Here is an 18,411-nt window from a genome sequence, read left to right as displayed (position 1 = left end):
AATGGGAGGAGAGGGACTCTAAGCACCGGCACAAACTGGGTAGAGAAAGGCAAACAATATGGAGTCCATAAATCTCTTTTTGCTGCGCCGTATGAGCACTTGGCAACTTCTGATACCTCCCCCCCGCCGGTGCTGATACGGTAGGTGGGGACCTAATTACTCTGGGTTAGGCAGGGTTAGCCTCTGTAGGGAGCTTAGTTCCTGCCCAGGCTCGTCTATAGGAAGGAGGTCAAGGAGCTGCCGTTGTTGGCCAGCAGAACATACCCTCTGACATGGCAAGTCAAGGAGTGTCAGAGTGACAGCGAATGGTAACGAGGACACACGTGAGGGTGGGGTGCCCTTCATGGACTCCTCTTCCCCAGGGTTCAAGGGGACTTTGGGGGGGGATCTCTGTCTTTGCTTTTATGACCGAGTGAAAGATCCCTGCAGTATGGCTGCAGTAACGGGTTCACGGCATCAACCTCCGCCCCGCACCATAGTGACTGACGAGGTGAAGGGTAAGGTAGCTGGGGGGAGGGACGAGGTCATGGCCCCTGCACTCCTGTGTTGGCTAAAGCGGGGGCTCGTGATCGGTGGGGGAGAGAAAATGCGCATGTTTTTGAGAAGGAGTGGGAGAGAGAGAAAGGGAGAGAGAGAGAGAGAAAGAGCTAGACAGAGGGAAAGAGAGAGTGGGAGAGAGTGAAAGAGAGAGAGAGAGAGAGGAAAAGAGCTAGAGAGAGATTGAGAGACAGATATAGGGAGAGAGGGAGAGGTAGAGAAAGAGAGAGAAAGAGAGAGAGAGAGAGAGAGAGAGCAACCTGGCAAGAGAGAGACCTAGAGAGCCAAATAGCGAAGAGGAAAGAGATGGTATTTAGCAGCAGGCCGACATGTCTTTGTTCAGACCCGCTGCTGCAGTGTGCTGCAGTGCAGATGATGTCATCGCCACCTGCTGCCGGCTGCTTCCAATGCGATGCACGTCTACTGCAGAGGGAGGGGGAGGGGGGAGGATGCCTGGGGGTGGGCAGGAGGTTGGACTGGGGACGGGGGGAAGGTGGGGGGAAGCAAGCAGCCAAACAGAAGTACAATAACAATGTGACGTGCCGACAGCCCTCCCTCTATCGCCCCCTTTCCCTCTTCACTCCGTTTTGACAGTGTGTGTATGTGAGTGTGTGTGTGAGAGAGCTTCTGTATGTGCATATGTGTGTGTTTGTATGTGTCAGGTGTGTGTCTGGGTGTGTGGTTAGGTGTGTGTGTGAGTGTGTATGTTTGCAAACGTGCACAGTCGACTATGTGGCCAATCACACATCTAGGACAGGCTGTGGCTAACAGAAAGGCTGATGAGATCGCATGACTAGATTAGTGGAAAGCGCCTGATTCATGGCCGTGGACATGCTGGTAATGAGCAGGTGTCAGCCACGGACACAGGGCCTGTTTCAGCCTCATCACGGGTCACGCTCTCAGCCGATCATGGCTGCATGCCAGTGTGCACTGACAGCAACAGTTGATCATGATACCATTACTGCGGACTTGACCGGGGCCCGGGTATAAGTTCATCTTTGCACTTTATTTAAAACATCCTCTTCGCGTGACGGAGGCTCACATTTCTGTTTTGGAAATGCGGTCTGCCTGTTGTGAAAGTGCATCCGCTATTAAAGTCAGAAATTGGGAGAGACATCCCATTTACTTATCAAGTTAGGGTAATTTACCGGATGGAGGACTCAGCAAAGTAAAGAGTGCATTGCAATTTACACGTCGTGCAAAAAGTGCTGTACTGAACGTTTCCGGAGTCTCCCATTGACTAATTTCAGTCTGGTAATGAGAATGACAGACTGACAGATTGCAGAGCAGTAGACAAATGACACCAAGGATGCTACTACAACTAACAAAAGGTATGTGACAATTGCTTGAAGACATCAAGAAACTGTGTATGCATAACTAGTGTGGAAAAGGGAGATTGGGAGACTTGTTGAGCTCGGATTTATAATAAATTTCTTGTATTGAGCCGTTGGCTTCATGAAAGACAGGCTTGAGCTTCTGCAGTCATCCAGGGACCTGCAAGATTGAAGATCCAGACAAGTAACAAAACTGAGTCAAAAGTTGTCTGAAGAGTGATGAGGTCAACCTCAGAGTATCTCTGCAGAGCTGTACTGGCCAGATCCAAATTAATAAAACAGGGACTAATCCGGTTTATAAAACCCTCATGAAGCCACACTGTTGCTTCTCCTCAGGTATGAGCCCATCTGTCAGGGAGGCTGGTGCATGTGAGGCGCGTTAGGTTTACACACCCAGAGCCCCCCCCCGGGGCTGTCTCCTCTGTGATCCAGAATGGCAGCTCCTCGCAGGGCTCTCGGTGCCATCTGGTGTGCTCTTTGAGCGGGGGTCGCCTGGGGAGCGGGGCTATATAACTGACATTCTGGAGACTCCTCCTTCACCCCAATCACCGCGATCTGATGCCCGCCTCGCCGCTCGATAGTATTGGGTCTGATTGAAAACAGAGGGGACGGATTGAGGGCCGAACGCCGTTTATTTCCCACTGCCAATAAAACAACAGTGGTGCTTACGGCCCGGGGGGAGAGAGAGGGAGTACCAAATATATCAGACCGGCTCTCTCCTTCTCCTGTAAACAGGGAGGCCTAGCCAGGAAGGGCAGAGAGAGAAAGGGCTGAGGTGGAGATGAGAGGGGGAGGAACAGGACGAGACAGTTCAGAAGAGGAACGGGGTGGGGGTGGAAACAAGAGATGACAATAGGTGGAGTGTCTGCGAGAGTAACTGCCGGCTTGAGGACGGATCGTTTGTCCTGCAGACGACAGGGAGGGAGCGCTCGTGTCCTGTTCATCCTTCACAGTCATCCGCCCCGGACACACGGCCCCCCTCACTAGACAGCTTCCACTGACTTTGAGGAGCGCTCGTAAAGACTCGATAAACCACGCACCAGACACACATGCACACATATACACTCACACACACACACAAACACACGTGTAAACACGTATACATGTAATGCACACACTTCATCATCATTGGATGAGTCATGAGACATTTATGAAGACAAAGCACATTCAGGCAGGTAAGAGACCACTTATTTAGAGTTCATTAGCTTTCTGTTTCCACAGTGCATTTACGGATTCCGTGTCAGACACGTGCATCGTGGGGCTAATTAGTTACAGGTATGTATTTACCTCAGGTGCCTTTCTTTCCACCTCACTATGTCGTTTGTTTCCACCTGCTTTTTCCATAGTCAAGAGTCGCTCAAGTATCCCCTCATGCTGTCAACCAGGACAGCCTAATGTGTTGAGCTACGGTTCAATACATGCACCAATAAAAAAGCTGTGAAGAACATTGGGAAAACCATAAATATCAGGGGACATTGTTTAAAGCTTGGGGGCGGGGCCTTGATCTCTCGTCCTCAAGCGATAGGTCATAGGCCCCCTGCTGGATTGTGTATTCTCAGTTAAAAGGCTTATCCGGTCTCTCCGTAATGAAATGGCTCATGGCTTATTCATGCGCCACCGGTGAACTTCTGGCAGCGTGTGGGCGGACACCTTTAATCCCTGCTCCTCAACCTGTGCTTGTGTCCACGCCAATCAACCTCACCACCGGACCTCATTATCGCCAGGCAGCCAATCAACTGCTCACATGTAGGCCAGTGTAAAAAGCTGTGGGGCGGCTTCCCTCTGGCTCTCAGTGTGAGTTGAGTGACAGGCGCTGGTAGACCTGAGCGTTAAGGGGTAGAAGCCAAGCTGCCTGGCAGCAGCCTGTCCAGCTGGGGTCCTGGGGCTGTCTGTGATCGAAGACCGCTCTTCAGTTAGACATATCGTAATGAGCTTGGTCTTTTCTTCCTCCTGACAGTTAACTGGATGTATAACGTTATCGAAGAGAAGATAAATTCTTAAAGTAGAAGAGCTCTTGGAATTTTGCTGAACTGAAAATTTGCAAAGCAGCCTGGTCATCAAAAGGACATGGCAAAGCGACCAAGAAAGGAAAAATCATCCCCCTTCCCCTAATTTGTAAAATTATTGAATAACTTTATATCAAAAGAACTATATTAGACATAAGTAGCTACCTGAGGTAATTACACTGATTGCAAAATCTCCCGGCAAAGATTCATTAATCAGCAGGAAAACCTCTCAGTAATGGTGTAAACATTTTTATTTCAAGGTGATCTCTAATAAAATCAAAACCAATTAAGCTTAGCTGACACACGCTTCACTCGTCTGCTTTGCCTGGCCCACACATTCAGTGAGCAACAAGTAAGTCAAATAATGTGTGAAACAGTACTATGTGTTATAGTATAGAACCGTAGTAGAGGACTACTTCTATTCTGTGTTTCCACAGCGTAGAATTATATTGTTACTTTACATTGGCATTGTCGATCGCTAAACCCACCAATAGTAATTGATTATCAGAAGGGCATCAGGTAATAGACCACCGTATGGGACTCCTTATACAACATGGCATGCTTCCAGCTGTTCAGCTCAATACCACTATAGACTTAACTCCGTTCGCACAGATACTTAAAACTTGTGTCACACAAAGGGGCAAGTGTCAAGAAAAACAGCAAGGAGCTTTACTGATGTCCAGTGTTACACAGAAAGACACATGCCTCCCACTGCGTCTGTGTGTCGACTCCAAAAGTGGGTCAGTTTGCCGGCGAAATCATACCCAAACACAACATAAGGTGCATAGCATTAGCGTCCTATTTGCATAGATAATGTATTGCTTTTGATTCATCCGCTGCAGGCAGCAGTGTACACCAACAAGGGAAGGAGAAATAATTTGCAGGATGAATCAACCTGACACAGCACGTCCACGATGCCCCAGGGACGAGGTGTCTGCCTTTAATATGAAGACAACACTCCTAAGCCCTACACATCCCCAGCCTTCCTCTTATCCCGTGTCCTGAAGGCAGAGCAATATCTCCAATATGGCATCCAGAAAAATTTCTTAAGTCACTTGATGAATAGTATCATCCAACACAGCTTCTGGCTACGATGGCAGGATAGGGTGAAATCAACTGGAAACAACACTAGGACCACCCAGGCTCCAAAACATAAGCAGTCCTATGCCATTTTTCAGATAATGCTGCATAAAAGTATGCAGCATGGTATTTGATGTGATATAATTTTTCAAATTGGCCAGTAATTACTGCTGATCTTAAACGGTGGAGTTGTTTTTTATTGTAATAATAGACACAGTGAGTTGTCATTGGAGGACCAGTGGGCAAGGAGCTGTGACAGAGAATTAATGTGGAATTGATTAAGTTGTACAATGCACCATATGGGCCTTTAGATTAGAGTGGCTTGTTGACACACTTGTATTACACTTGTGTAGAGATGGATGGCTTTAGCAAAGAGCAGCATGTGGGGACACGATGCAACTCTGCCACTATGAACGTGAAATGAACATCAACAATCATGACAACATGTATCAAGACAGAGCACTAAAGTAACTGTAACCACATATTTAAACAAAGTTGAAGGATATTAGGTGTATATATACAATATATGTTGAATATAAATAGAGTGGAAGTACATTGAAACATATTTTTTCATCACAATGTTTGATAACTTGATTAAGCCCTGTGCTTTTCAACAAATAATCATCCATATTTCTAAGGGAAATAAACACAGTGAATAACATTTTAATAATTGAATTAAATATTTGTATGGAATAACAAAATATATATGTAGCCACACACACACGCACGCATTACTAACCTACGAGGCTAAAACAATAACGCAGCGCATCAACAGGTAGATCAAAATTGTTATATTAACACACTACTCCACTACACTATCGTTTTTTTTTTTTACTTTGGAAAGAGATTAACTAACGAAACACGAATAATTTCTCTCAGCACACTACAAACCAATAACATTTGGAATACCCCAGTGCAGTATACTGCGCACTATTGCTCAATGTTTATAAGTGCAGTAATGGACTGAGAGTCTTGGGAAGCAGTTGTTTTGGAAGGGGGTTGGGGGGGTTACACGGGGGTAATAACGAAGTCTTTAATCGGATAATCAAACGAATGATATGCGTATTAATAATCACGGAACCGAATTCGCACATGGGGAGTTTAAAAAACACGCAACAGCAAAGCGCACAACATCCCCGAGCCCACGAGACCCTGACCCTGATAGTGTGACCAAACACCGCGATGCGACAATGCTCACTGCGCTAGAGAGCGACTACTCTGAACAACACGTGAAGCACCACATGCAGCCGCCTGCACACCGCGGACAACTTCGACAATACCACGCTCGGTCCCTGCGTTACACAGGCAACATGCTAGGCTCCACGATGGTGATAAGACCGTCCACATATCGTGAGGTCGATGCTAAGGCAGCCTGGTATGTTATAGCAAAGGATCGACCAAGCGCTTTTAAAGGGTAACCTTAAGTAGACTTTGATGCGACCTGAACGTTTGGACTAAAATAGAAGAAAAAAAGATATTCGACACATTTTAAACAACTATTTGAAACAACACAATGGTATATCTTATGTCGTCGATATCTTAAAGACTAGTCTTCGAGTAGGCTAAACAACATCAACTCTAAAGTCCTCTGCAATGGGGCAGTGTCGTTGGAAACACTTGGGAGGAAAAACACCCCCATGTTCAGCAAACGTGTGGACAAAAACAAACAGTTGTAGCTGCACCTTACGTCTAGTTTGCCATGAATTCGTTTCAGCAGCACTGAAGTATTCAAGGGACGTGCTACTTAACTTCTCTGATAAACAACGCACAGAGGAACACACAACACAACACAACACAACAGCCATAGAGTGAACTGAACACATCCGACCTTCTATGTCATTCTCCATGTGTAGAGTCCCCTCAAAGCAAACTGTCCCTTGTCTTTAGAAAAAGCAGGTGTCATTCACTCGCATCCTGACCAAAAAGTCCAACCATGCTGCATTTCACACAAATGCAGTTGTCTACATGCCCCCCTGGCTCGCTACTACTGAGTTATTTGAGGGAAAGAATCAGAAGAAGAAAAAATCCTTGGTGGAAAAATCTCAACAGAGCAGCACTCATCAACAATAGAACAAAGTGAAAGAGCGACGTGAGGGGAGAGAGATAAAGACCGCTTACTACTCTTCCTATAATAGCTCCCTCCCCTCCCCTCATTCCTCTCTTAACCCCCCTCCCCTCCTATAACACTCAGTCCTCCTCTCCTAGCCTGCAGTAAAATCAAACATATCGCTGCGAGTACGCGCCGTGCGCATGCGCCGCAGGTAAACAGACGCCCTAGTTTCCAGCACGCAGACCGTCGTGCTTTAAAAGCCCGCGTCCCACTCGTCGTTCTCCTCGTTATTATTCACTATCTGTCCTTCTATTTTCAAGACGCCGAGCTGTTGGGTATCTGTGCTGCTTTGTTTGAGAAAAAAAAAGGGTTCAGCTGTCGCCTGGTGGAAAAACACCCGTCGCCTAAATGCGTGTTTGACTCGCTGTGCTGGCCGGTGAGTGGAGCAGACTTTCGACGAGAACCGCTCGCAACCCGCACCATATTTACGCTAGTTTACTGTGTTTACAAAACACGCCCCCTCCTCTCCTGCATTGTTTGCACGGTCTCCCGTTAGTCACGCCGGTCTGTTGTTTTTTTTGGCTTATGGGGTGGCTCTCATGTTTACTACATAACAATCAGCGTGGGCATTACGTGGTAATGCGTGGAACCGCTGTCAAAACCAACTTCCCCCGACGCGCCGGGGAACATGCGACCCGAGCACGGCGAGCGACCGCCGGCTAAAGAGCTGCAGTTCCAATAGCTTTACCTCTGTCTGTTCTGTCCTGCCCATGGCTCCGTACCTGCAGTGCTGCAGAGAAAAGCGGCCCTTCCCCCACTCTGCATTATGACAAATCAAGGCAGGCAGGCAGCTGTGCTATTAGCACATCATAGCACTGTGGTCTTCAGATGGGAAAGGGAACTCACAAGATGCAGAAGACTGCTGCAGATGAGACCTCGTGTCTTAATGGGGCACGCCATTAAAAAGGGTAAATTAATGAGCACTTGATGTCATAGTTCTGTTGAACAGCTATTTACTGATTAAGGATTTCAGTAACCATCAAGACAATAACCCCCTCCTCCTCATGATTGTATATTATAAGTAATTCCACTCATAACCAAACATGGCAAAGCAACAGATCCTGCCGGACCGCATACATGGGCAGCACGTGTTCTTTTCCACATTTAGCCGAGTTCTCTGTTGCTGTCGCTGTCCACTGTCCCCTGGTGCTGAAAGCCGTGAGAGCCTAGCGGTTGCAGGTTGGGAACATTGCCATAACCTTTATGCTTGATTACAAAGCACCATCTCTTGCGAAACACAAATATAAATCGTTTTTAAAAATGGGTTTATATTGTGATTGTGGGCTTAAGGTAAGCACAACCCTAACCCTTTTTTCCACTTTTAATAATATTTGAGGATAATAATAACCATAGTATTATAAAAAGACAATTTCTGTCAATCATTATGCCAAACACCCACAATCAAACAAACATAGAAGCACAAAAGTATTTGAATGTCCTTGCAATGATTCAAAACGAGAAGGGATTCCTGCTCTGCTCAAATCCCATCACAAATCAATCTATGAGTGCAGTTCAACAACAGATGGAGACATGATGAAGTTGGATCATAACTTAAACATATTAAACCTCAAACCCCCCCCTCCCCCGTCCCCTAAAAAACCTTCTAAACCCCCACAAAAACCATAAGAGCCCAGGCTCCGGCAAACCCAGGACCTCCACCCAGGATCCGGAGCCCGGGCCGGGCTCGCAGCAGCGTGCGGCGCGGTGGCGGCGGCGGCGTGGTGGCGGCAGCAGGGAAGGGGTTAACGTGAAGCTAGGTAACAGGGTGGGCTGCGTGGAGTACGGCACAGGCAGCTCCTCCCAAACTGGTTCTGTGAATGGGCCAGTGAGGCAGTAGGTCCATGAATGGCGGAGGGATCCGCTTCCCACTCACTGCTCACTCCCACTCTCGCATGAGCTGTCTGCAATGCAGCGGTCCCACTAGCCCCAGCCTCGCCATGCCCTACTTTATCCTGCCACCGCTCCCGTACTGCACCACGGGCCTGCCACGCTGCACGATGCGCATACACTACAAACACCAGGCTTATGGGGGTGACGTGCATATATATATATATATAGATATATATATAGATGCGCGTATATATAAAAACTATAGTACGGAAGAACCCACTGCCCTCCACAACGCTGCACTACACTACACGAGACAACAACACGAGTAAATTGTACGAGATTACAACCACTACACAACACAACACAAGAGTGTAACACACAGTACACCACGCTACTGCATTACTACATTACACAAGAGCATGAAAGTATACAACGACACAGCAGAAAACTATGCACAGAACTACAGAACACAACTATACGTCATTACACAAGAGCACAACACAACAGCACACCACTTAAAGAGCGTTATAGCAAACGTACCGAACCTTTGGAATGACTTGGGTTTGTACGACAACCGGCAACCAAGTACAACAACCTTGGTTATGAGTCTAGTCATAATCTTCAAAATCAATATTCTTTAAAGCTGTTGAGGATTGCTGATCTATAAATATAATTGTTATTAACAATTCTTTGATTAAGAATGTTTTATTTTACTATCATTTCATGATATCATATGGCTATGCCTAGCTTTACATTTTCCACCTCCAGGGGCCCACTACACAATACCATAGTCAGCAAATGATAACTCCATATGCCCAATTCTCTGGGATTAACGTTCTTAGAAAAAGAGTTTTGTGGTAAATGTGCTCAAATTATGTGCTGTCAACTCTTATAGTCTCTGATTCAAAAACTACGACTTACTAACGCAACAAAACAACATTATGGCATCAACAATTCACGAACCCAAAGTGCCCATGACAGGATTATTTGATTTAGTGTACAATTTAAACCACAATCAATCTGTGGCTGAAACTATTCGATAAAATGTCAAAATAAAAACCTTATTTCAGCCTGAATCAAGCAGTGTATAGCCTGAACCCACATGCAATGTCATGTATGTCTTGTCGAGTAAAACCCACATCTTTATTTTGAAACCCTTATTTTTCCTGAGTAACTAGGCATGGTAGCTATGAATACAAGTCCAGCGCCCTCTAGTGTCCAAACTGTGCAATGTGAAATTAGACAAAAATATATAATACATCATCTGCAGTATACAGCCTTTCTTATTATTATTCGCAATAGCAAATTAAATAATTTGTTAATTGACTCAATATCTAATCTCATCCCTATTGTTGCTTAGTGTCACTGTGAAGATTGAAACACAACACAGGCGGGACAGTGGAGGAGAGCACAGAGCCGGTAGGGACGGTCAATTACACAAGGCAGCCATGGGGACATGCAGAGGGCACAGGGAGACTGTCAGTCAGGGTCAGGGAGGAGGACCAGCGGCCCGGAGGAGAGCCGACTGTTAGTGCCATTTTGCCATATTGTAATTTAGACCTAGATATTATTAGAATTTAGATATTATATATTTAGATTAATATTTAGTGATTGTTTATTGTATTGATTGACTGATTGTTTTGCATAGTTTTGCTTTTTAGTTTGGTAACTGTTTGGTGTACTTGTTTTCATTGCTTATACTTATTAGAGATGCATAGGACATTGGTTGCTATAGAGGGTGCTGTTATGCCGTAGCATTGAGGGAGAGTAAAACTGTTTTCTATCTTTTTATGGCATTCAGTAAAGACGGAGCGAACGCACTGTTTTTTCTACCGTCGTTTCAACAGTAAACACGTGTAGATCTCGTTCTTTCTGTCAAAGAGTGGTTAATCGACTGAATATGTTTAGAGCAATTTACAAATGCACAAGAAGGGAGTTTTAGCCACTACATTAAGTAGAAAAAACAGTTTGCCGAGGGCGAGAGAACATCGTTGGAAGCCGAGGGAAGATCTGCCGCGCTGGACGAGACCGGATTAAGCTAGCCAGCCAGCTAATGAAGTAGCTAGCTGTGGGGACCACGCAGTACACCCGACTGGAATTCCAAACGACTTTTCAATGATGGATGAGTACACAAAGAACAAGGATTAATTACTGGATAAGCTATAGCTGCATATTTGATGTCCATGACGAAATAAGGATAATTCTGTCATTGTAATCAACATAGCCAAGATGTGCGTATAGCCAGTAGTCACAAAGGACATTTTTGAGAAAACTGCTATTGCTAGTTATAGTCATATTAGCCCATAAGAAGCTCGAGTTTGACTCTGGAAATAAAGACAGCCGTGGAATCTTTCTTTTGAAGACATCTACATGTTTTGAGATTAAAGGACTGTTGATCTGGATTTCAGAAGTTTGCAAGAGTTTGCTATAACAAGAGACTTAGCTTACATTAACAGCCAATTGAAATGTCGGATTTGGATGAAACCAAAATGGAACGCGATGTCGAGCTAGACAATAAAAGAAAGATCAAGGCCCTAGAAAAAAAACTTGATGGCAAGATGATACTCAGGAAACGTGTATTAGCACGCCTTGTATCCAAAAAAGAGGAAATAGAAAATCTCATGAAAAATGATTCCAATGCACTTCTAGTAGAAAAGGAACATCTTATTGATTACTCAAAATTCCTGAATGATTTTACTGAAGTGAACTATGGAGTTAGTATGCTGTTATCAGACGATGAAAGGGAAGCTGACCAGCAGTATTGGAGTGAGCCAAATCTTACATTGTATGAGAACTTTTTGACCAAACTGGAGCAGTGGATAATAGAAGCAAGACGACACGCTATGGTCGCTAACGAACAGGCTGCTACTGAACAGGTGACTCCAAAGGATGGCACGAAGACACAGCAAGGTGAGTCCGCCACCGAAGATGTGGATCCAGACGACAGTGCATCCGCAGTAGTAGAAGAATGTAGGTCATTCACAGCACAAAGTGTAAGCAGCAGACACTCAAATGTATCCAAAGCGTCATCTCATGCATCGTCTTTGCGTAGAAAAGAGGAAGTTAACCGTGCAGCCCTACTCGCACGCGCAGCCGCGCTTAATAAGAAACAGGCACTGCAGTTGGAAGAGGCTCAACTGGAAGCACAGCTGAAAGTCAAGAAGATTCAGCTGAAGGCTCAAATGGAGGAGCTAGACGTTGAAACTGCGATCGCAGAGTCCACAGCAAAGCTACTAATTCTGGAAGAATACGATAATACAGATAACATGGACGACGACGGGATGAATTCCTACCTCGACAAGAAAATGCAGACAGCAGCAACCATTGAACATCATACTCCATATATCAAACCAAAATTGACAAGCAGTTTTAGAGTTATCCAAGACAACAGTGCTTCTCACAGGCCAACTAGACACACGTCTTATGTGCAAGCAAAGAAGGAAAACAACAATAACACAAGTACAAGTTCCGATGGGAAGCAAGTTGAACTCGGCAAAGTGATACTGAACCAGAGGAATATCACAGAGATGTTAGTCACACAACAGAGACTAGCCAACTTACCTCAATGAGAAGTCCCTGAATTCAGTGGTGATCCTTTCGAGTTCCTGCCATTCCTGAAGGCCTTTTAGCACATCATCCACAGTCGACAGACAACGATGAAGACCGCTTGTACTATCTAGAGCAATTCACCAGCGGTGAACCAAGAGAACTTGTGAGAAGTTGCCAACACATGAGCGCACGACGAGGCTACAATGAAGCAAGAAAGCTCTTGCCTTATCACTATGGCAATGAGCAGAAAATAGCTGCAGCCTACGTGGATAAGGCTGTCAAATGGCCTCAAATTAAAGCAGAAGATGCCAAGTCACTTCACAGCTTCTCCATCTATCTCACCGGATGTAACAATGTCATGGAGGACATGGAGTACCTCGAGGAGATGAACAGCCCGAGCAACCTTCGGATCGTCGTGTCAAAGTTGCCCTTCAGACTTCGTGAAAGATGGAGAGTTATAGCTTTCGACATACAAGAAAGAGAAGGAAGAAGAGCAAAGTTCTCTGATCTCGTGAAGTACATCAACAGACAAGCTAAGATAGCTTTAGATCCACTGTTCAGTGATTTCAAAGAGTCCTCGAAGTGAAAGAAAAGAGCAAGTCAAACACTAGATTTGAGTCTGCCAAACAAAGACAGAATCGAGTTCCTTAAAGGTAAAGGACTTTGTTTCGGGTGTCTGACCCAAGGGCACATGGTAAAAGACTGTAAAAAGAGAGCCACATGTGAAATCTGCAGCAAGAACCACCCAAGCCTGCTTCACAGCAAAAGGGACGAGAACACCGACCAAGAGAACGCCAGGCCTGAGAAAGGTCAAGGCTCCACCAGCGGACTCTCAACTCCACAAGAAGATGCGTCAGCCAAGAGTGAAGTCACGGCAGTCACCGGGGCCGGAGGCAATGACTGTATTTAAGACAGACTGCAGAGGATGGAAAAGACAGGTCATCACCTGAAGCAGTAACTACAGTCCTAGAGCACTTCTACGTCGATGACTGCCTGGTCTCAACGTCAGACGAGAAGAAAGCTATTACCTTAACCAAGGACCTCATTGCACTGTGTGAGAGTGGAGGATTCCGCTTGACCAAGTGGTCAAGTAACAGCCGCAAAGTGCTGTCATCACTTCCCGAACAAGAGAGAGCAAAGGAGATCAAAAATTTAGACCTGGACAGGGATGAACTACCGATGGAAAGGGCCCTTGGAGTGGACTGGTGCATAGAATCAGATTCTTTCAAGTTCCGTATTCACGTGAAAAGCATGCCCATCACCAGGTATCCTCTCTGTCGTAAGCTCAGTTTACGACCCCCTTGGATTCCTGTCTCCGTTCATTCTTCTCGCAAAGACCATCGTCCAGAGTCTCTGTCGAATGAAACTTACCTGGGATGAAGAGATTCCAGAAGATGTGGCAAACAGATGGTTCGCCTGGCTGTCTGATCTGAGCCAGTTCGCTAGCTTTTCTGTCAGGAGGTGCATCAAGCCAGAGGGATTTGGTCCAGTAACGTCAGCACAACTGCATCAGACGCCGCTTAAGCCAGTCACAGTCCCGTGCCTCGAGCTCACCGTGGCTACCATTGCGGTGAAAATGGATAAGATCATGAAGCGAGAGCTTTGGATGGACCTCAAAGAGTCTGTGCTATGGACAGAAAGCACCACCGTCCTTCGATACATCGACAACGACGGCGCTCGTTTTAAAACATTTGTTGTGAACAGAGTGTCGACAATCAGAGAGAACACAAGGCCAGCACAATGGAAGTATGTCAACACGACTTCCAACCCAGCTGATCACGCATCAAGAGGATTGAATGCAGAGCAATTTATAAAGTGTCAGAACTGGATTGAAGGTCCTGACTTCCTAGCCAAGAGTGAGTCTCACTGGCCTGTCCTATCAGAGTTCTCAAGAGAGATAAGTGAAGACGATGCTGATGTGAAGCGTACGACCAGTGTGAACATCATCAAGACTGTCGACTCAAGCACAGACCCTCTCTTCAAGCTGACTCATCACTACTCCGACTGGCACAGTCTGAAGAAGGCGGTCGCCTGGATGTTGAGGCTGAAGGAGCTGCTTCGAAGTCTGTGCGTAACAAGGAAGACGTTCGAGTCGCAAGCCCAGTCTTCAGAAAGTCAAGTTGTGAAAATCAAGACAGTTGAGAACCACATGCAGAAATGGAGATCCATCCTGAAAGGAACCCGTTTGACTGTCAAGGACATCAGAAGAGCAGAAACTGTGATCATTCAGTTCAGCCAAAGTCACACCTTCCGTGAGGAGCTTCACGCTCTGCAGAAAGGTGAAAAGATCAAGAGAAGTAGTTCTATCATGAAACTGGATCCCTTCCTCCAAGATGGGGTTCTCCAGGTTGGTGGAAGATTGCACCGGGCAGCCTTGACAGAACACACAAAGCATCCAGCTATCCTGGCCAAGGATCACCACATCACTACCCTGATCATCAGGAACGCTCATGAGGAAATCGGACATGGAGGGAGAAACCATACCCTTGCTCAGCTGAGACAAAGGGCCTGGATATGCAAAGGAAATGCAGCGGTGAGAAGTGTGCTTTCAAAGTGTGTGAAATGCCGGAAGTGTCAAGCTGCTGTGAGTGAACAGAAGATGGCGAATCTACCACCTGATCGTCTACTGCCTGACCAACCACCGTTCACTAACGTCGGTGTAGACTATTTCGGCCCCTTTGAAGCAAAGCGAGGACGCGTGCAAGTCAAGCGTTATGGAGTCTTGTTTACTTGCCTTACAGTCAGAGCAGTCCACATAGAAATCTCGCACTCTCTTGACACCGACTTGTGTATAAATGCAGTGAGACGTTTCATAGCCAGAAGAGGACAAGTGGAGGTTATGAGATCCAATAATGGAACGAACCTGGTAGCTACAGAACATGAGATCCGCCGGGCGATGAAAGAATGGAACCAGTCCCAGATCTCTGAGGCTCTACTGCAAAGAGGAGTCACTTGGATCTTCAACCCGCCTGCCGGGTCGCATCACGGTGGTATCTGGGAGCGACAGATAAGAACAGTCCGGAAGATACTTACCAACCTTCTGAAGCTCCAGTTACTGGATGATGAATGTCTGCAAACTGTGATGTGTGAAGTAGAAGCAGTGATCAACAGCAGACCCCTTACCAAGTCATCTGATGATGTGGACGACCTCGAGCCACTGACGCCGAATCATCTTCTCCTGCTCAAGGGAAAACCAGCACTCCCTCCAGGTGTGTTTCAGAAGGAGGATCTATATTCAAAACGAAGATGGAGGCAGGTGCAGTATATCTCTGACATCTTCTGGAAGCGCTGGTCCAGAGAATACTTGCCCCTGCTGCAAGAAAGGCAGAAGTGGCTGGAGAAGAGGAGAAATGTGAAAGAGGGAGACATCGTACTAATCGTGGACGAGAGGGCTCCAAGATGGTCCTGGTTAATGGGAAAAGTGGAGAAGACAATCCCCGATGCCAAAGGGTTTGTCCGTCGGGTCCTTGTCAAAACAAAGACCAGCACCTTAGAGAGACCCATAGATAAGTTGTGTCTCCTGCTCGAGATGGAAGAATCTCATGGACAATAAAGGACATTATTATTTAGAACTTTATTATTTTCCATAGTTGCCCATCTTGTGGGCCTCACCTAGATTGGTCAAGGTTGTTTATGGTGTTTTAGACCTATGAAAGAGGACAGAAGGAATTAGAATATGCAAAATTATTCTTTAGTTTTAGATAGGTAATCGTCATCCCCATGATGAGCAATTAGGTGCCGGAAATGTTAGTGCCATTTTGCCATATTGTAATTTAGACTTAGATATTATTAGGATTTAGATATTATATATTTAGATTAATATTTAGTGATTGTTTATTGTATTGATTGACTGATTTTTTTGCATAGTTTTGCTTTTTAGTTTAATAACTGTTTAGTGTACTTGTTTTCATTGCTTGTACTTATTAGAGATGCATAGGACATTGGTTGCTATAGAGGGCGCTGTTATGCCGTAGCATTGAGGGAGAGTAAAACTGTTTTGTATCTTTTAATGGCATTCAGTAAAGACGGAGCGAACGCACTGTTTTTTCTACCGTTGTTTCAACAGTAAACACGTGTAGATCTAGTTCTTTCTGTCAAAGAGTGGTTAATCGACTGAATATGTTTAGAGCAATTTACAAATCCACAAGAAGGGCGTTTTAGCCACTACACCGACCGATGGGGCAACGGTGGCTCACACAGAGTGCACAATCACATAACAAGCAGGGAACAGACGTTCAGAGGACTAGACACAGACTGGTAGACAGGGAGCCCAGCAGAACAAGGGGAGGGACGTTAAGAGCGCAGAGCAGACCTACCATCAAGGGAGAGCCAGTCGTGCTGGGAGGAGGGCAGCGAGGGCAGGGCACGGGCCTTGTACTCAAACACCACCGAGTTGGACAGGATCTGGTTGGTGAGTGCCACCTGCAGCGTCACCAGGCCCGTGTCGTGAGCTGAGGTGGGAGGGAGAGGACATCGGAGATACGGTCAGTCACACTCGGCTGAGCGGTACACGGCCGCTATGTTTAATTCATTAATCGCTTGATTGACTTTGGCACGCTTCACACGCACGGAGAAGGGGTAAGACGAGGCTTCTGAGAATGTCCATTAGAGGAACAGGCCTACACCGTAGGACACTCTTTTCACTTAGGGCTAAAATGTTAACATCACTTCTAATGAGAGGTACATTTTATTTTTATCAAATACTATTAAACAACAATAATAAATATTGGACATATACCTAACTTGTTTCATTATAAATTAACAAGACTAGTTCCTTCTTTTGGTTTGTAAGAAGCACACAAAACGGACATCATCTATAAATGTGAAGATAAAAATACAATATAAATGCCAACACACTGCGGGTATCAGGATAGCATTCCAGACTCATGTCCAGGAAGTACCTTCACTAACTTTCAAGCTAGTATTTCAGCATCAATTATTCAACCGCAAACGCAATAATTGTTTTATAATAATTGATTCCACCAGTAATATTTTTAATTTGTTTGTTTAGTTCATCCATGACAGCAGAGAATATAAAAAAAATATTTCTGTCTCACAGAAAAACTGACTCTTCTCAATCTAAAAAAAAATAGCGCTATATGATATGATACACTGAAAAAATCTTAAGAGGAAAAAAGCACTTCACATGTTCATCTTGTACACCTTGACCAGCCTCTCTTCTTACCTGGGCAGTAGCAGCGAAGTACCCCAGGTTGTATGAGGGACGCAGGGACTGAGATCTGGTCAAACAGGCAGCTGTAGTTTGAGCTAGCTTCTTGCCAAGGGCCAGTAATCAGCACCTTCACCCCTCCCTGCGAAGCACACCAAACTTACTCAGCAGCACGAGAAGGGGTTTGAAAGTTGGTGTTTGCCGCCACCTAGTTGGCGGGGGTAAAGACTACACAAAGCGAGATAAAATTAAATAAAACAAAAGCTTTCCATGATCTTTCTCGCCACCATGTGGAGAATCAGTGCCACAGCTGTCGATAATTATTATTCATTGGGTTTTATATTCTGCTCTGCCCTCTAGAGTTAAACTATGAGTATTACACCCAGCAAAAAGAGGACGTAATGTAATGTAGCTCAACATTTATGCTTGGTTCAAGTGCATCAGTATTGCAGCATAAACTCAGATTATATATATATATATATATATATATATTTAGTAACATTTTCACAGTTTATAATTCATTCACAATGTTTTTCTACATAATTCACCTTCCTTGTTTTTTATATTAGGATTTGTTTTCTAAACCTATAAACTCAAAAAGGTAATTAGTCAGTTTAGTTAGTTAGTTTAACACTGTGGGCGCCATACAATATATTTCTTTCTTTCTATTTTTTACATTGTTAAGCTGCAAGTGTGGTTATTTAATTTGTAATGCACCCATTTGGTGTAATTTAAAGGTGACATTATACCACCAGGTGTGAGTATGATTAGCCGTGACAAGCCGTTTTCAAAATC

General features: G+C 45.2%; 1 protein-coding gene across 1 annotated transcript in view; it reads right to left on the bottom strand.

Moving 5' to 3' along the window:
• camta1a (calmodulin binding transcription activator 1a) overlaps positions 1–18,411 on the bottom strand; it is a gene marked incomplete at both ends in the record, with an annotated part of 71,969 nt that overhangs the window by 11,948 nt on the left and 41,610 nt on the right. Inside the window, 2 exons of the mRNA XM_079742375.1 lie at positions 16,763–16,897; positions 17,632–17,758. Of these exons, the coding sequence (XP_079598501.1) occupies positions 16,763–16,897; positions 17,632–17,758 (262 nt within the window). The remainder of the gene's footprint in view (positions 1–16,762; positions 16,898–17,631; positions 17,759–18,411) is intronic.

This window comes from Pollachius pollachius (assembly GCF_949987615.1).
Source record: "Pollachius pollachius genome assembly, chromosome: 8".
Taxonomy (NCBI): domain Eukaryota; kingdom Metazoa; phylum Chordata; class Actinopteri; order Gadiformes; family Gadidae; genus Pollachius; species Pollachius pollachius.
This window is presented reverse-complemented; position numbering and strand designations above follow the sequence as displayed.